The sequence below is a fragment of the Mytilus edulis genome, chromosome 6, assembly GCF_963676685.1.
Source record: "Mytilus edulis chromosome 6, xbMytEdul2.2, whole genome shotgun sequence".
NCBI classification, from domain to species: domain Eukaryota; kingdom Metazoa; phylum Mollusca; class Bivalvia; order Mytilida; family Mytilidae; genus Mytilus; species Mytilus edulis.
This window is the reverse complement of record NC_092349.1, coordinates 63459851-63477117: the sequence shown is the minus strand read 5'-3', so window position 1 is coordinate 63477117 and position 17267 is coordinate 63459851. Positions and strand designations below refer to the sequence as shown.

Below are 17267 nucleotides of genomic sequence, written 5' to 3'. Positions count from 1 at the left end.
TATTCAGTGGTTGTTGTTTATTGCTGACTGTTGTATACATGTGCTGGTTGTTTGTTTTAGATCTATTATTGTTCAGCCCGTTTTTTTTTTTCGTTTTTTTTTTTTTTTTTATCATTATTAAATGCTGTATTCATGATATCATGTCGAGGAGTAATATGACTGACTGTACATTATTGGTTTGGCTCATGGATGAAGGCCGTGCCATGACTTTTTAGTTCTTAAATGCATAATATTTGGACTCTGTTTGATGGTTGTTTAACTTGTTTGGATGTAGAACATACTACATCTCCTTATAATATATAACTTGTTGATAAAGAAAGCAACATACCGCTGATTATCAGATAAACATAACTACTAATTGCTGATAAACAAACCTAAATTTTGTTGATAAGCAAAACTATTTTGAACAGATAAAAAAAAAAGCCATATGCATTGGATTAAAACGTCAAATTCAAGATTACAGACACTCTTCAGGGGAGATAATTTTTAACAGTCATGCAACGCAATATTATTACCGTAACATTTGCGATATGGTTAAAACATATTTCTGCCTTATGCTTATGAGCAGCCACAAGCTACATATATCATTAATATAATTCCAGATGTTTTTTTCATACTTTTGCATATAATTAACTATTGGTATTCTACAATTTATTTAGCACTAGGCTGACCACATCTCACCATATGTTCTCCTCATACAAAGTTTTCTGAAATTTCTCTTCTATTTACCACAATAGTCACCAAACTAACTCAGTTTTTGGTGTTCAAGGCAAATTTGAAACTTCATATATTCAGGATTTCAATATCTTCAGTTTGTTACACATTATCCTTTGAAAGGTCATTTAACGGACGTTATTCTACTTCTGAATCTCAGTGAAATATGCAATTAACTTTATACTCTTCTTCGCAGATTTTGGTTTCATTGTTAAAATACAGGTCACGTGGACACTTTTGCACATATGGAATATTGTCGAAACAATTCAAGAATTTTTTGCATGTTTCTGGATGCGGAAACAAACCCATGTGACTTGGACACGTGATCATTGAGTAACATGGAACTGCATCTTTGTGATTGCAAGCTTTAATTGAGTTATCAAAGAGCATCCCTGTTGGGCATCTTTCACGCGCAGGAATATTCAAATCGCATTTGAATAGATAAGCACAATTATAAGGATCCTGAAATATTGCATTCAAGGACGGACAAATAACTGGCGGGTTTGGACTTGGCTTCCAAAATTCTGAAAATAAAATAAAAGAATTGTCATATATCATATTATGGTAAAGATGTATGCCATTGAAATACTATAATTCATTTATTTTCTGTATAAATAAAGAAAAACGTTGCTTTTGTTCTCCTTTAGTTTACATAAATAAATGAAAAGCCGCTGTTTCCGTTTTCTCAATGTCCAGCAAAATAGGATTAATTACAGATATATGATTTTTTTTTCTACGTTTCTTAGTATTAAATGACATATTAACGAAAAGTGTGTGTTGCACGCGCTACACATGTACGAAGATCAGTCCAACATCATTGACAGGACGAATTCAAAGTGTTTAGTCAAAATACAGGCCATCTTGAATAAATTACTTATCACGTATAGATTCTGATTGGTTGCGTTATGATGAGGCTGAGATATACCAACAGCTATTGGCTTAAATGAGATAAGGAAATACAGACTTTTCTTGCCCAGGATAAGACATCAAATGACGGAAAATTAACTATGTGTATTTCAGTTCCAATCAACTGTTATTAATTCATGTTCATTTTATTATGCATACATTTTACAGACAAATTCAATATTGAAATATCAATTATTTTAAATACGTGTTTATTTTCTTTGTTACTCTGCAATTTGCACTATTTGCTTTGCTAAACAATGTTCCTATCAGTACAATGTTTACAAAAATGTATTATCTGTATTTTTCTGACAATCTAACTTAAGGCACACCTCCAAAAAGGCACACATCAAAAGTCGTGTCTATTTATAATTGATTTTATTTTAAAAAAGATTTTTTTTTTAAACATGGGTATGTAACGCACACTTTTAAAGTACATCCATTTTATATCAATCAATATCTATAAATACCACATTTCCAATACTAATTCAACAACCACATGCACACATATTACCTTGAATTAGGGTGTAGCGAAGCAGTCCATAGCTTTTTAGAAAGCTAAAACTTGTAAGTATATTAGATTAATTTATACAAACCTAGTAACATCGTAGTTTGCAGACGACATCGCTTCTAAAAAACTTACGGTCAGATTTTTGGATGTTCGACCATCAAAGTGATCATTCAAGTATGTTTAACTAACCTCTTTTACAAGAAAAGAAATAATTTATTTAAAACGCTTCACATGACATACAAAATGCGAAACAAACATAAATTGCAGGGACCATTGTTTGACCAAAGAAACTCTCTATGAAGCACGCTTTACCAATATTGGGATCAACCGTTTATGTACCATAACGTAACTCTTCATTTATATAACGTAAAAAAAAGATGCGCAAACAACCCGGATATTAAGCCATAAATATTGACAATAAATTTAAAACATGGAAACACTAGATATGGGATGGTTTCCTTCCGGTCATGTTGAGGTTAGCCCTGAACGATCTTTCATACAAGCGTTACAAAAGCGTACATATTCAAGTTTATAAAAGACATGTATTTGTATATCCATAAACATTTAATGTAAATGTGTTTGTGTTTGTGCAATAAATATGGTCGATTGTCTTTATATATATAGTTTATATATATGTAACTTGTACCTAGACAAATGATTTTAATTATGTGAAATATCTTTACTCGTTTTCAAAATATTTTTTTTTATCTTTTTCTTTTTCAATGTAATTTAAGAGAGGCACTTTCATATCCAGGTATATATCTGACGGTTAATATGTACCATGCTTTACTTACTTGGAAAACAATTATCAGCTGTGACATTTACAACATCTTCTATTGCTGAAAAGAAAACAATTTATGTTAATAAATGTACTCAAATTAAGACACATTTAACAATTTAAATCATACATGTACTAGTATGCAATTCAGTCTTCTTTTTTTTTTTACAATCTGACACATAGGAGAGTACTTGTCCTATGTAAAGAACGCTTACTCTAGATATGTATGTGTTTCGTTAATTTACTTTGAGCAAAACGACTGGTGCCATATGTTAAGCAGGTACTGTCTATCCTTACGGAGATCAGTCCAGTGGCGGATCTACCGGGGGGGCACAGGGGGCATGTGCCCCCCCAGTTCAGGTCACCAAATTTTGTTTTTAACATAATTTCATTGCTACTGAATCTTCTTAATATCTAGAGCGGAAATGATTCACAGCTTGATTTGACTTCTTATACTGGCCGTTAATTAATGCCAGCGTCCACATGCGTGATTTATGACAACTTATCGATGGGTGTGTAAATATTGACACCTTTGTGTGTTTTTAATTTCTCTTTGCAAGCTTAAATTATGGAAAATACATTTCCATGTTGATTGGAATTGTACGAATTTTTATTGGTTTATAATACAATACAGATTAAAATCGAATACCAGGTGAAACTTCTGATCTGTGTTTTTAAAGAATAGGTACAAATTATATGTTTATGTCGATAATGTTGGTATACATCTATATTTAGGTTCTTAGTTTCTCTCCATTCCAAAATACAGTACTCACATTACCATTCTATTTAGAATTTATGTTTTTTCTCTCTTCAAAACGGTCTTTTTGTGAATTTATTCAGCAACAAATCAAATCATTTTTTTTAATACCATACACTTTTGTTTTTTAAATGGAATGGAATGTCCTATTTACTTCCCTCTTATTTTCAAGGGAAATCGACAATTTGTCAAACCCCCTTTTGTTCACCGGTCTAGGAAAAAACATGATTAATTGACATTTTCTTATAAAAAAATCATTAATAAAATGCTAAATTATTTTCCTAAGATCTATTTTGTAACTGAATCTGGGACTTAATCATTTCTTTAAATGCCCGAGCATACATTTATATTTGTTTATTTTTATTGTTTCAATTGCCATGTACATGTATGAGGCTAAAAAGGTCACCATTTGTAAGGATATGAAAGTGTTTTACAGATATTAGAATAATGTACAAAAAAGTAAGTCTGGAAGCAAGGCCAAAAAAAAATATAGAGGTGATGAAGAAAATATTGATTGATTGTATGTTGTTTAACGTCCAGTGGCAAATATTTGATGCATGTTGAGGACAAATATAATAACCGATCAATTGGCAGGAAAAGAAAGTATAAAGTGAAATAGTAAAAACAATAAAAAAAATCTAGAAAAATAAAAATATAGAAACGATGATCTGACCCCCCCCCCCCCCCCCCCTTTAAAAAACAACAACCAAAAAACAAAACACTCACACTCGCATATACCGTATTTATAAACATCTCTAAAAAATCTAAAATTTTGGTTTCATGGTGCCCCCCCCCCCCCCCCAGACATCAAGGTTCTGGATCCGCCCCTGTCAGTCTCAGTTTTTGGTGGAGTTCGTCTTGCTATGTCTTTGGGTGTCTGTAGTGTCTTGTAGACTATTGATTTACTTTTTATCATATTTTCTATTTGTATATGACACATGGTATATAAATAAAATATAAAATTTTGAACAAATATCAGTTTGTTTGTTTATTCTGAATTTTCTTTTTGAAACAATTATAAAATATACAATTCTACAAGAAGTATTTGGATACAAAAGAAAACAAGAAACACAAAATGTATAAATCAGATTGAAGTTCCGATGATGATCAACGAAACAAAATTAACAGTACCGATTCATAGCAAAAAACAAAAACAAGGATGTGTGTCTATTTTTTTTTTAATATAAAAAATCGATTTAAAATACATGCAAAAATAAACTAACCTGTGCATATACTGCTCCCGATATAAGGGAGAAGACCTCTTAGACCTTCCGAGTAACTTTCCATTGAGAAAACATTACATTTATGAGAGGCTATCTCAGGAAACCATTCACCATTTGGCATCCGTCCAACTGAATACATGTCGATTCCAGCTTCCTTAAACTGTTTTGTAGCTGCAATGACATCGGGGATCATATCTGCCTGAACTGAGCCATAGGTGAACATTACTCCAATTTGTTTGGTGTCGGGTCTAGGTAGTACCAGAGGATAACCGGATGGATTTCTGAACATTTGTCGCATTAAGTAAAGTGCCGCTTTGACATCTGCTGCTCCTTTTAGTTTTCCATTGTATAATTCTCTTTGCGCAAGAAGGCTTATTCTGGTATTCGTTTGTGTTTGGTCCTTCATTGGTTGCGGCCAACTGATTGCAACAGCTTCTCTACCGTATAATATCAGACCAACATTTACATTATCTCTGTCGATTTGAAAATAATCTGTAAGCATGGTTAAAAATCGTTCAAACGGAAAGAATTCTTCCCCCGGAATGTCTGCGTTCCCAGGAATAGCAAATATTATATCTGACTTCCCTCCACAATCGCCTAAAAATAGAAATATCAGTATAGATGTTAATTAATACGAAAATTAAACAGACTTCTAGAGAGGATACTTTTACCTTCGATACTGACATGATTCCTAACAATCCTATATATCTTACATTTTCTTTAGATAAATTTTGAAACGATTGAGAAACGTCGGCTTGTATAATCTTTTAATGTCCCTTTTGGTTACAAACAGCTCATCGCATACATCCTTGATTTACTGAGAAACTTATACTAAATTTTCCTTTGATGAATTTGCATATTCTCTTATTGTATTTTTCTGTTCATGAACTAAAACGACGAATTTTGACAATTTGAAATTTTAAACTCATTGATGCTTTATCACCCAAAATAGTGACGAGGGGTGTGCTCTAAAACATGTCGTAATGTCAATCCCGTCCTCTGTTCCTTGAATGTGACCAGCTGAATAAGACTTATAACCGGGTTCGTACTTGCATGACCAACATGTGGAGCAGGATCTGCTTACCCATCCGGAGCACTTGAGATCATCCCGGTTTTTAGTTGGATCCGTGTGACTCAGTTTTTGGTTTTCTCTGTTTTGTTTTGTAGATTTTCTTTTTGATTTTTTTTAGTCGTTTTGTCTTGCCATGTACGTCATTGCTATAGTTCATTTTCGACTTATGAGTTTAAATATCCCTTTGGTATTTTCCTCCAGTCTTTAAAAATTCCAATATCCAATATTGAGTATACTATAGAGCATTGTACTATACAGTTACAAAATGAATTGGCGTAGGACAGGGTTATCTAATTATACATCTTCTATTTACTCTGTTAAATGACATCATCGTGTTGTTGTGTTTTTGTCTCAATGGAAAACTTTTTCTTTGTGATATCATGTTCTTGATTGACTTATGATTATGCCGACCAGTTGTTTATATCTATTATTTATAATCAAAATTGCCTTCAAAACTGTCGTCAAATGTCCATGCATTTATCTGGTTTATTTTGTACATGAGCCATCATGATTAGGGCGGCGTTAAAAGTTTTCGTATATGAATATTATATACCAACTATTCATGACATTGTAGTAAAAGATTACACAAATGCTTCTTATTTAATATGTTTTTCAAACTTTTCAGTAAATTTGAATTTTCACTGAATGTAAAAAAAAATAAATAATAAAACATTCAAAGAGGAGAATTATAATTTGACTCTCGGCAAAATAGAACGTTCTGCAGGTTTCTAAGTTAATTTTCTAATACGTTTGTTCAGACCACTATATTGATTTTTTTCTATTAATTATGTTTGGTTGTTATGTAAGCAATTACGTTTAAAGATAACCAATAAAAAGAACTTACCTTGTGCTTTGTTGAATATAACCACAGAAGAGACAATATATAAGAAAGTAAACAACATCTTGGCTCTGCAAACAAAAAAAGTTTTTCGGTTATAAACAAATTATTTATAAAGGTTATCTAAGGTGGTCAGAGTGATTCGATTTGACAAAATATATGAGTGTCTGGATGGGATTTTCAGAAAAGTAAATAATGACTAAATGAGCAAGAAATAAATAATGAAGAATTAAAACGTAATGAATTGATAAAATAAGTAAAAACAAATATGAGAATAAAGAATAATGGGGTGTTCAAATGTCGATTAATAAGGAAAATGCACCAACAAATTAAAGAACATATACCAATGACTTGAGAAATTAAAGAATACAGATAGGAAAGAACCCCCATTCGGACCCTCATATATGGCAATAAAACAATTAATTTGCAACACGTTTTTTTTTTATTTGTGTATTGTCTGACAATAAAATGTAGATTTGTGACATTATGTTACGTTAAAAGCATTTTTATGGTTTTGATCTCGTCTTGTTACATTTGTTGACTCATAATTTTGACCATGCCGTAGATCAGAAACATTCTCAATTTTAAAAGTCGCATGTTCTCTGGGACACGTATTTGTACCAAAAATTTCAGTTTTGATGATTTAATTTAAATAAAATTATAAACATTATGCCGACTTTCAGAGAAGAATTAAATGGTTTAAAATTACACTTATTCTTTCAAGAATTACACCTAATACACTATGAAATAGTGTCAATTTAATCGAATTTTATTCGAATTAATTCAAAGTTTCAATGCAAAAAGAAGTACATGCAAGTGGGTTTTTTTTTTTAGAAAAAAAGCTGTAAAATGTAAAAAATACAAGTCTTCATTTCACTTACCTTTCGAAGAATAATAGGTTTTTAATATTATTATAATCATCAATTTTCCTTTTAACAAAAACTCAAAAGGTTAACATTTCCAAGTAAGAATTGTGGCGTTTTCTTTTTGGAGAGTAAGAAAACTAGCACAATGAAATATAATGTCTCGTTCAGTTAACCGTAAAAATTGGTCAGATCGTGTTGCCTTCATATGTTAATTTAACACAATAAATACCTCATTGATATATCATAATGATTATTTTGTCACTAATTTATATATATTAACGATGACCAGGTCGAGAATTTATGACTATTTCACGATCAAATTAATTTATTCATATGTTTTTAGTATAACCTGTCTGCAAAAGCGAAATATATATATTAATATATTAAATGCATTTTTCCAAAAAGATATAGTCTTGCATTTTTGTTTCACGAAAGTGAATACAGAGAAATAGAGATCGAAAGGATACTTTGAAGCTTGTTTGAGGTATATACATGACTTAATCATATTACAAAGTGTGAGTAAAAGGTCTAGACATAAAAAAGACACATCAAACACCTACATAAAAAATGGAAAGACCTAGTCTTGACTGAAATATTTCACATTCTAGGAAATGACTGGTTATCTGTGACATTAAGCATCAAACTTAATTGACTAGACAGTAATTACATTTCCTGTTTTTAAATCTATTCATTCTGGTATATTTACGGGCACTGAATCATATGAATATAACCTATTGACGAATGAATATCAGTTAAAAGACATGTTCCCACTAGTTTTTTGTTTTTGTTTTTATCATCTCACTAGTGATAAGCCCCCGCACAATAATCATCTCAGCTTAACATAAATGTCAACGAAATTAAAACAAAAAACAGGTAGACTTTTGAATAAAACAATTGTTGTTTATGAAGGCCCCCTTTTTGTTTAGGTGGTGGGGATACGAGAGGGTACTATTTCGACGGATAAGTAAGTCTACATTGGTAGACAATAGTCGTATTATAGTCGGGTATGAAAAGCAACTACATGTACATGGCAAAATTTGATTTAAAACAATTCAAAGGAAGACTGAGATAAACAATGACATGATCTATAGCAAAACAATGAACGAAAAACATGCATTACAGACAGCAAGCATGCAACAACAAAAACTGAATCACCTGATCCTGACCTAAGTTATATTAAGTTCAAATTACAGCCAATTAATTCATGTATGATCATGACACTGTTCTGCCAGACTAAAATATAATTAAATACACATATATGCATGTCTTTTTTTTTTTATCCAAAGAGTGTATAAACAGAAGTTTAGATATAAAATAGTTTGATTACTATTGAACCACAATCGGGCTTAGGAGCATTAACCGTCAGCTGAAGGAGATAAAATCCAAATATCTCGATTGCTCTTTGTTCGTTGTCCCATACATGCACACATACAGACGGCTGTTTATAGTATTACTGGAGACATTGGCATCGTGAACAATGACCAACTTAGGAAGTTAATATAACTGTGCAATCCCATTGGTTTAATTCATCTGGTTACCTGTTTATTTATACTAGTTACCAGTAACCAGAAAAATGTGACCAATGGGATTACACAGTTATATTAACTTCCTAGTTAACCGGAAGTTAAGTCCTTACAAATTCAATGGTCTGGAAAAAGGTCAATAATTTTCATCTGAAGTGTGTTATTCTGTTTGAGGGGTATTCTCAAGGTACGTGAAAGTTGTTTCATTGTAAAGATAAATCAATTACCGACAGACTGGTGTACTTTTATTTGTGAAAAAATCAAGGGAAATTAAAAAAATATTGGTTGAAGCGAACACATTGAAAGTTTCCGTTAGCTACCTTGTGTTTTTTTGTACTGGTATGGATAGTAAACCCCACATTGACAGAAACAAGTGCCTGTGGTAGGTTACTGAGGAAAATGCAGGAAAATGGATAAAGCACGAGACAGATTGACCAAACTGTCCTCTTTATCTGTATGGATCTGATTTATTCTGTCCTGTAATCAAACATATACAACGTGCAATGAACAATCGGATTTCTTAACTTTTCTAAAAGCCCGAGTTTGTTGATGAGTTGTCATTTCTTTATCGATAATATGTTGATGTTCCAGCATCAAAAGCCTCTAATTATATATTGTTTTATATGCAGAGTCTACTAAAATACTCAGAATTCACAGCAAAACTGTGAATCCCACATATGCACGTACATCATTCACGAAAGGGTAAATTTTAATCAAAGTGTTGGACAGCCCTGGTGGAAATGCGTTAAGATTGCAATGGTAGATGTGTATAATTTCAAGAATGTATTAATTTATTATCACAGATTTGTTGCTTGTTACTAAGATAGTTGTTTCATCAACAATTATATCCAATCATCATATTTTGTTAAGACTATCATGTGATTTTTTTTTATATATTTTTCATTGCATCCTTGCTGGAGATCTAGTAACTAAGAATTAAGAAAGCTCTGCCTCATTCTTCATGTGTCTAGTCCATGCTAGGAGCCTGTGATTCAGTGGTTGTCATATGGTCATGTCCATCATATTTGTTTTCGTATATTGTATTGTTATCTATTAAACCGTTGGTGTCTGATTTTCGTCTCGTGTGGTATGACTGTTTTCTCCTGGTTCAAGGGTACAGCATTTATACGCCTATATATTCCTGATTTGACCTCTGATGGATTGTTGACAATAATACGCCATCCCCTTATTTTTATATTAGGGTGCTTAAATATATCGTATCTGACACATTGTTAATGCGCATGATTTAGTTCTACACATCAACAACATCATGTTCCTATTAAGTACTAAAATTTCATGCTACAATTTAATTGAAAAAAGATTGATCAAAGCTGAAATAAAACTGCTGCTCAACAGAAATGAACAAAATGTCCTAAGTGCATTGTCGTTTACTCAAACGTTTTAGATATGTCAATGTTTTGATTTCTTTATTCTTGTCTTGTTATCTGGATGATACAGAAAAAAAGAATACATGCTAAAAGTCATTGTTAAATTCTAACGAAGCATAATTTTCTTTGATAACTATTTCATGAAGATTTAATTGTTAACGTTTATATATGTTGTATTCAAGTTTATCATTTTGTGCAAATTAAAATTGTCAAATATTGTACCAAAAAAAATGTACAAATTATAATTTGTATTTTGACTATGTACAAGTTGTAAGTTGCACAAATTGAAAAAGTGCCTGTAAAAAATACAATTTGTACAATATTTGACGAAAATTAACTTATAATAACTTGTACAATAATTTATAATATATGGATTTTGGTTTTTAAAAAGCAGTGATACACACCACCATAGAATTGTTATTCAATGACCATACATTACATATTATTTACAAAATACAAAAATAGTTTATCATTTGTTTGAGCAGGTGAGTGTATTATGGCATCGGCAATTGCAATTTTTGTCTTTCACATTTATCTCTTCTTCAACACTTTGCAACGGCTAATTACTTTGAGTTCAATTGCTTTAATAAGTTGTCCAAGCTATATATCCTGGTTATTATTATTTACACAATTTTAGTCAATTCCTCAGTTGCTGAAATGTCTTGCCTTCTTTACAATCATTGATATTATTTTGATAGTCCTAAATTTATAGCTTTATAACAACTGTCACATAAACTTAACCAAGAAAACTAAATATTGACCAATGTACCATAAAAATGAGGTCAAGGTCAGAAGAACCATATCAGGCAGGCATGTACAGCTAACAATTCTTCCATAAAACAAATATAGTTGACCTATTGCATATAGTTTAAGAAAAACAAACCAAAACACTAAACTTTAACGCTGAGCAATGAACCGTGAAAATGAGGTCAAGGTCAAATAAAACTTTATTGTTTTGAACAAAACCATCTGGTTTCAAGGAACGCTTTGGTTTAACTTCTATCAAAGTGCTTTTAACGTCCAACATGCGACTTCAATGATTTAACAGAAGTCCATGATGTTGTTATCAGATGAACCATGTGTCATTTTGATCTTTTGTGGATAGTTGTCTCATTGGCAATCATACCACATCTTCTTTTTTATATTTACATATGAGGCAGACATGTACAGCTAACAATTCTTCCATAAAACAAATATAGTTGACCTATTGCATATAGTTTAAGAAAAACAGACCAAAACACTAAAACTTAACACTGAGCAATGAACCGTGAAAATGAGGTCAAGGTCAAATAAAACCTATGCGGCTGACAAATAGATCATAAAATATTTCCATACACCAAATATAGTTGACCTATTGCAATAAGTATTAGAGAAAAAGATCCAAACTCAAAGACAACTGAACCATAAAAATGAGGTCAAGGTCAGCTGACACCTGCCAGCTAAACATGTACACCTTTCAATCATTCCATACACCAAATATAGTAGACCTATTGCATACAGTATAAGAAAAACAGATCAAAACAAAACACACTTAACTATAATCACTGAACAATGAAAATGAGGTCAAGATTAATTTAGATGACACCTGCCAGTTGGACATGAACACCTTACAGTCCTTATAGTATCTGAGATATGGACTTGACCACCAAAACTTAACCTTGTTCACTGACCCATAAAATGAGGTCGAGGTCAAGTGAAAACTGTTTGACGGGCATGAGGAACTTGCAAGGTACGCACATACCAAATATAGTTATCCTATTACTCATAATAAGAGAGAATTTAACATTACAAAAAAATCTTAACCTTTTTTCAAGTAGTCACTGAACCATGAAAATGAGGTCAAGGACATTGGACATGTGACTGAAGGAAACTTCGTAACATGAGGCATCCATATACTAAGTATGAAGCATTCAAGAAGTTAGCTAACGCCGCCGTCGCCGGATCACAATCCCTATGTCGAGCTTCCTGCAACAAAAGTTGCAGGCTCGACAAAAATCAAATACTGAACTCTGAGGAAAATTCAAAACGGAAAGTCCCTAATCAAATGGCAAAATCAAATGATAAAACACATCAAACGAGTGATCAACAACTGTCATATTCCTGACTTGGTACAGGCATTTTCAAATGTAGAAAATGGTGGATTGAACATATAGTTTTATAGCGGTAAACTTCTCACTTGTACGACAGTTGCATCAAATTCCATTTTATTGACAATGATGGGTGGACAAAATGTCACAAATAGGGGTACAAGAACACGAACCCCATCCAAAACTAGGAGTGATTTCAGGTGATCAGAAAGGTAAGCATATCCTACTCCTCATGTAGCACCTGTCGTGTTGCTCGTGTTATTACAAAGCCAGTAAATAGTGTAAACATTTCACGACATTGTTGATCAGACGGATAATTTTATCCAAAACGAGGCTGAACCTAGCAGGGAATTATAAACCGAAAAAAAAATCATGTGCACACCAAGGACAAGCAAATTGGGTTAAAAGTTAAATTGACTCAGAGCATGACACTGACATTGAAACATTGATCATTCTTGCTAGGAATCGTGCGTTGTGTGGACAATAGATACAAGACTAATATCTTACCAATTTTGCTGTATAGGCAAATCATTGCACCACAAGAAAAGAAATCTTTCTGCTTAGGAAAATTGCCACTCTTCATTAGGGCTAGAACATTCCGGGTTTTGTTTGGACATTTCTTTGTTTCAATTAAACACTGAAAGAGTGTAAAAATTGCATAGACGTTTTACGATATTAGACCGAACAGTAGTAGAGACGGTTCAGTTTTAGGCACCCCAAAAACGCAGGGCGAGAGGGCGCAGCCAAATATGGCCAAGCCCCGCCCCTTTATCGAAACGTCCCCTCCGGTTGACCAAATATGGTCAGCTGACTAGGACGACACAATATGACTCATAAGTCCATCGTTCGTAATTACGCTCAGTTGGAAGGACTCATATCCACAAATAAGGTAAGAACGTTACAATATGACTGGTCAGACGTGACTCATGTTGATCGGGGATGATTCAAAAACGGAAGGGTGATATCCATATACGGACATGTATCGAATCAACCAATGACAAGGACGGAACGAAAGTATTGTTTTATGCAACCGCAAAAAACGCAAGGCGCTAAGGCGCTGACGTCATATGAACAGTATGACTCACGTAGATCTTTACCAATTCTAGTATGAAGGGCTATATATCAAAACGGAAGCACCAGATGTCGGATTATGACTCTTGGACCACCATATGATGAATTCCATATATGGAAAACGACCACAATACCCTATGACCATATATGGAAATTATGACCAAATTTGTTAAGAACCTTATTTTCACTCAAAATAAACATACATGACCATATATGGAAATCGACAAAACAACCTATGACCATATATGGAAATCATGACCAAATTTGGTAAAAACCTTATTTCCGTTGAAAAATCAAAATAAAATACATAACCATATATGGAAACCGACCAGATACCCTATGATCATATATGGAAATGATGACCAAATTTGGAAAAAAAACATTAATTTTCACTCCAAAATCAAAATAAACATATATGACCATATATGGGTCATGGACAGCAGGTCACGTGATCGTATCGAGGAACGTTAACTCTGGTACAAAACAAGGGAAGCAACTCTGTATATATATCTCTCGTGGAGTGACAATTCAACGAGGCAAGGTCACGTGATCGTATCGAGGAACTGTGATACAAAAAAGGGAAGCCACTCTTCATGATGTGAACATCAATCACCGATTAATCGTATCGTGTTCGGGGCAAATAGAAAAAATACCAACGCAGATGTCAGTTTCATTTATATTTATTACATTCATTCGTACAATGCAAGCAGTTTGTCGTCGTTACTCATCGAGTCTCTAGACGAAAAATCTTTCACAATGTCTTCCATGCTAATGTTTCTATATCTCATCTTCACAAAATGTACACAATAGAGTCCGCATGTATCGGATGATCCCGGTTGTACTTGAGTCGTACTGAATCTGTATTGAGGTCCATTGGCGATGAGCACGTTCCTGAAGCGACGAAGGTAATACTCCGGAGAACGTCCGAACGAATCGAAAAATTCGACGGGTCCCTCTCGCGGGAAGTGGAACGCCACCCAGTGAATGCCCTTGCCGTCGCAGTCGTCCGTGTTGACGACGAAACTGCGGGGGCCTGTTCGAGACTTCATCCGGCAGTTCATCGACACAACACTCCAGTTCGTATCCGAAGGTTCCCTCCAGGCCGTCGTCTTCCGTTCTGCATCGTTTGGCGGATGGTTCTTCGCCACAGTCCCTCTCTTGATGGATCTCAAGTCCCCGGACGTGCGCAAATACCAGTCCGCATGCGCGGCAAGCCATCAGGTCCGATTCGCTTCCGACGTCTTCTTCCTCGAATTCCATGGTGTTCGATTCGCTTCCGGTGGAATCGACGTCTTCGTCCTCGGCTTCGGCGTCGTCCTCGCCTCCGCCCAAGACGTCGCTACGTAATCTCAAGTGTTCGGGTGTAGCGGCCTTCAGATCCACCACAAGGTATCCGAAGGGTCTCCTCGTGGCCTCTCGGAACGTTTGCATCAAGAGGTGTCTCTGACTCGGATACATCTGTCTACCTAGCGTGGCGACGGGCTGGCGATCGACTGGATTGTCGAAGAGGACCAGGTAGTGACAGTTTCTTCTCTGAGTCGGATCCTTCCCGAAATACAGGTTCTGATTCACAGCCAACACCGACAGGTTCCGATGATGCGATCCTTCCGTGAACAAGTCATTGACTTGAGATCCATCAAGATAGGGACTGTGGCGAAGAACCATCCGCCAAACGATGCAGAACGGAAGACGACGGCGTGGAGGGAACCTTCGGATACGAACTGGAGTGTTATCTCGAAGACCTGCCGGCGACCGTGTGTTGTGTCGATGAACTGCCGGATGAAGTCTCGAACAGGCCCCGCAGTTTCGTCGTCAACACGGACGACTGCGACGACAAGCGCATTCACTGGGTGGCGTTCCACTTCCCGCGAGAGGGACCCGTCGAATTTTTCGATTCGTTCGGACGTTCTCCGGAGTATTACCTTCGTCGCTTCAGGAACGTGCTCATCGCCAATGGACCTCAATACAGATTCAGTACGACTCAAGTGCAACAGGGATCATCCGATACATGCGGACTCTATTGTGTACATTTCGTGAAGATGAGATATAGAAACATTAGCATGGAAGACATTGTGAAAGATTTTTCGTCTAGAGACTCGATGAGTAACGACGACAAACTGCTTGCATTGTACGAATGAATGTAATAAATATATATGAAACTGACATCTGTGTTGGTATTTTTTCTATTTGCCCCGAACACGATACGATTAATCGGTGATTGATGCTCACATCATGAAGAGTTGCTATCCTTTTTTGTATCAGAGTTCCTCGATACGATCACGTGACCTTGCCTCGTTGAATTGTCACTCCACGAGAGATATATATACAGAGTTGCTTCCCTTGTTTTGTACCAGAGTTAACGTTCCTCGATACGATCACGTGACCTGCTGTCCATATATGGTCATATATGTTTATTTTGATTTTGGAGTGAAAATAAAAGTTTTTTTCCAAATTTGGTCATCATTTCCATATATGATCATAGGGTATCTGGTCGGTTTCCATATATGGTCATGTATTTTATTTTGATTTTTCAACGGAAATAAGGTTTTTACCAAATTTGGTCATGATTTCCATATATGGTCATAGGTTGTTTTGTCGATTTCCATATATGGTCATGTATGTTTATTTTGAGTGAAAATAAGGTTCTTACCAAATTTGGTCATAATTTCCATATATGGTCATAGGGTATTGTGGTCGCTTTCCATATATGGAATTCATCATATGGTGGTCCAAGAGTCATAATCCGACATCTGGTGCTTCCGTTTTGATATATAGCCCTTCATACTAGAATTGGCAAAGATCTACGTGAGTCATACTGTTCATATGACGTCAGCGTCTTAGCGCCTTGCGTTTTTGTGGTTGCATAAAACAATACTTTCGTTCCGTCTTTGCCATTGGTTGATTCGATACATGTCCGTATATGGATATCACCCTTCCGTTTTTGAATTATCCCCGATCAACATGAGTCACGTCTGACCAGTCATATTGTAACGTTCTTACCTTATTTGTGGATATGAGTCATTCCAACTGAGCGTAATTACGAACGATGGACTTATGAGTCATATTGTGTCGTCCTAGTCAGCTGACCATATTTGGTCAGCCGGAGGGGACGTTTCGATAAAGGGGCGGGTGTTGGCCATATTTGGCTGCGCCCTCTCGCCCTGCGTTTTTGGGGTGCCTAAAACTAAACCGTCTCTACTACTACAGAATGACACAAAGGATGCAGATACAAAATTACTCATTTTTTGTACTTGTACCACCAACAATAACCAGTGATTTACAGTATTCACAGGTATCAAGACAAGCTCTTTGTCAAACTAAAACATGTTACTCTCTATCGGGTTAACGCCAATTTGACCGGAACCATTATGCTGGCATAAAGAAATAATTAAGATTCCCATTACAAATAATCACTGAAAGCGACGTGTCCCTGCCTTGTTGACATTAATTGAACGATATTTTGAAATTTAAAAAGTATTATTATATTATCCTGAGAAGTTCATCACCAGTAATGTGTGGCCAATGTATTTGCCTGT

The 17267-nt window shown here is 34.8% G+C and overlaps 1 protein-coding gene across 1 annotated transcript; it reads right to left on the bottom strand.

The window, feature by feature from the left end:
- Positions 1-634: 634 nt before the first annotated feature.
- Positions 635-7882, bottom strand: LOC139528089 (uncharacterized). Its single transcript, XM_071323904.1, has 5 exons — positions 7678-7882; positions 6803-6867; positions 4887-5483; positions 2923-2967; positions 635-1238 (listed from the first exon to the last, which is right to left on the bottom strand). The coding sequence occupies exons 2-5, from the start codon at positions 6858-6860 to the stop codon at positions 871-873; spliced, it is 1068 nt and encodes a 355-aa protein (XP_071180005.1). The 5' UTR covers positions 6861-6867; positions 7678-7882; the 3' UTR covers positions 635-870.
- Between the last annotated feature and the right edge of the window lie 9385 nt (positions 7883-17267).

Bases quoted from the DNA above. Each gene is read 5' to 3' on its own strand.
- LOC139528089 (XM_071323904.1), bottom strand. From the start codon at position 6,860: ATGTTGTTTACTTTCTTATATATTGTCTCTTCTGTGGTTATATTCAAC. The intron at 5,484-6,802 runs GTAAGTTCTTTT...TTCTATTTTTAG, and splicing joins TATATTCAACAAAGCACAAG to GCGATTGTGGAGGGAAGTCA. The intron at 2,968-4,886 runs GTTAGTTTATTT...TTTTCTTTTCAG, and splicing joins CGGGAGCAGTATATGCACAG to CAATAGAAGATGTTGTAAAT.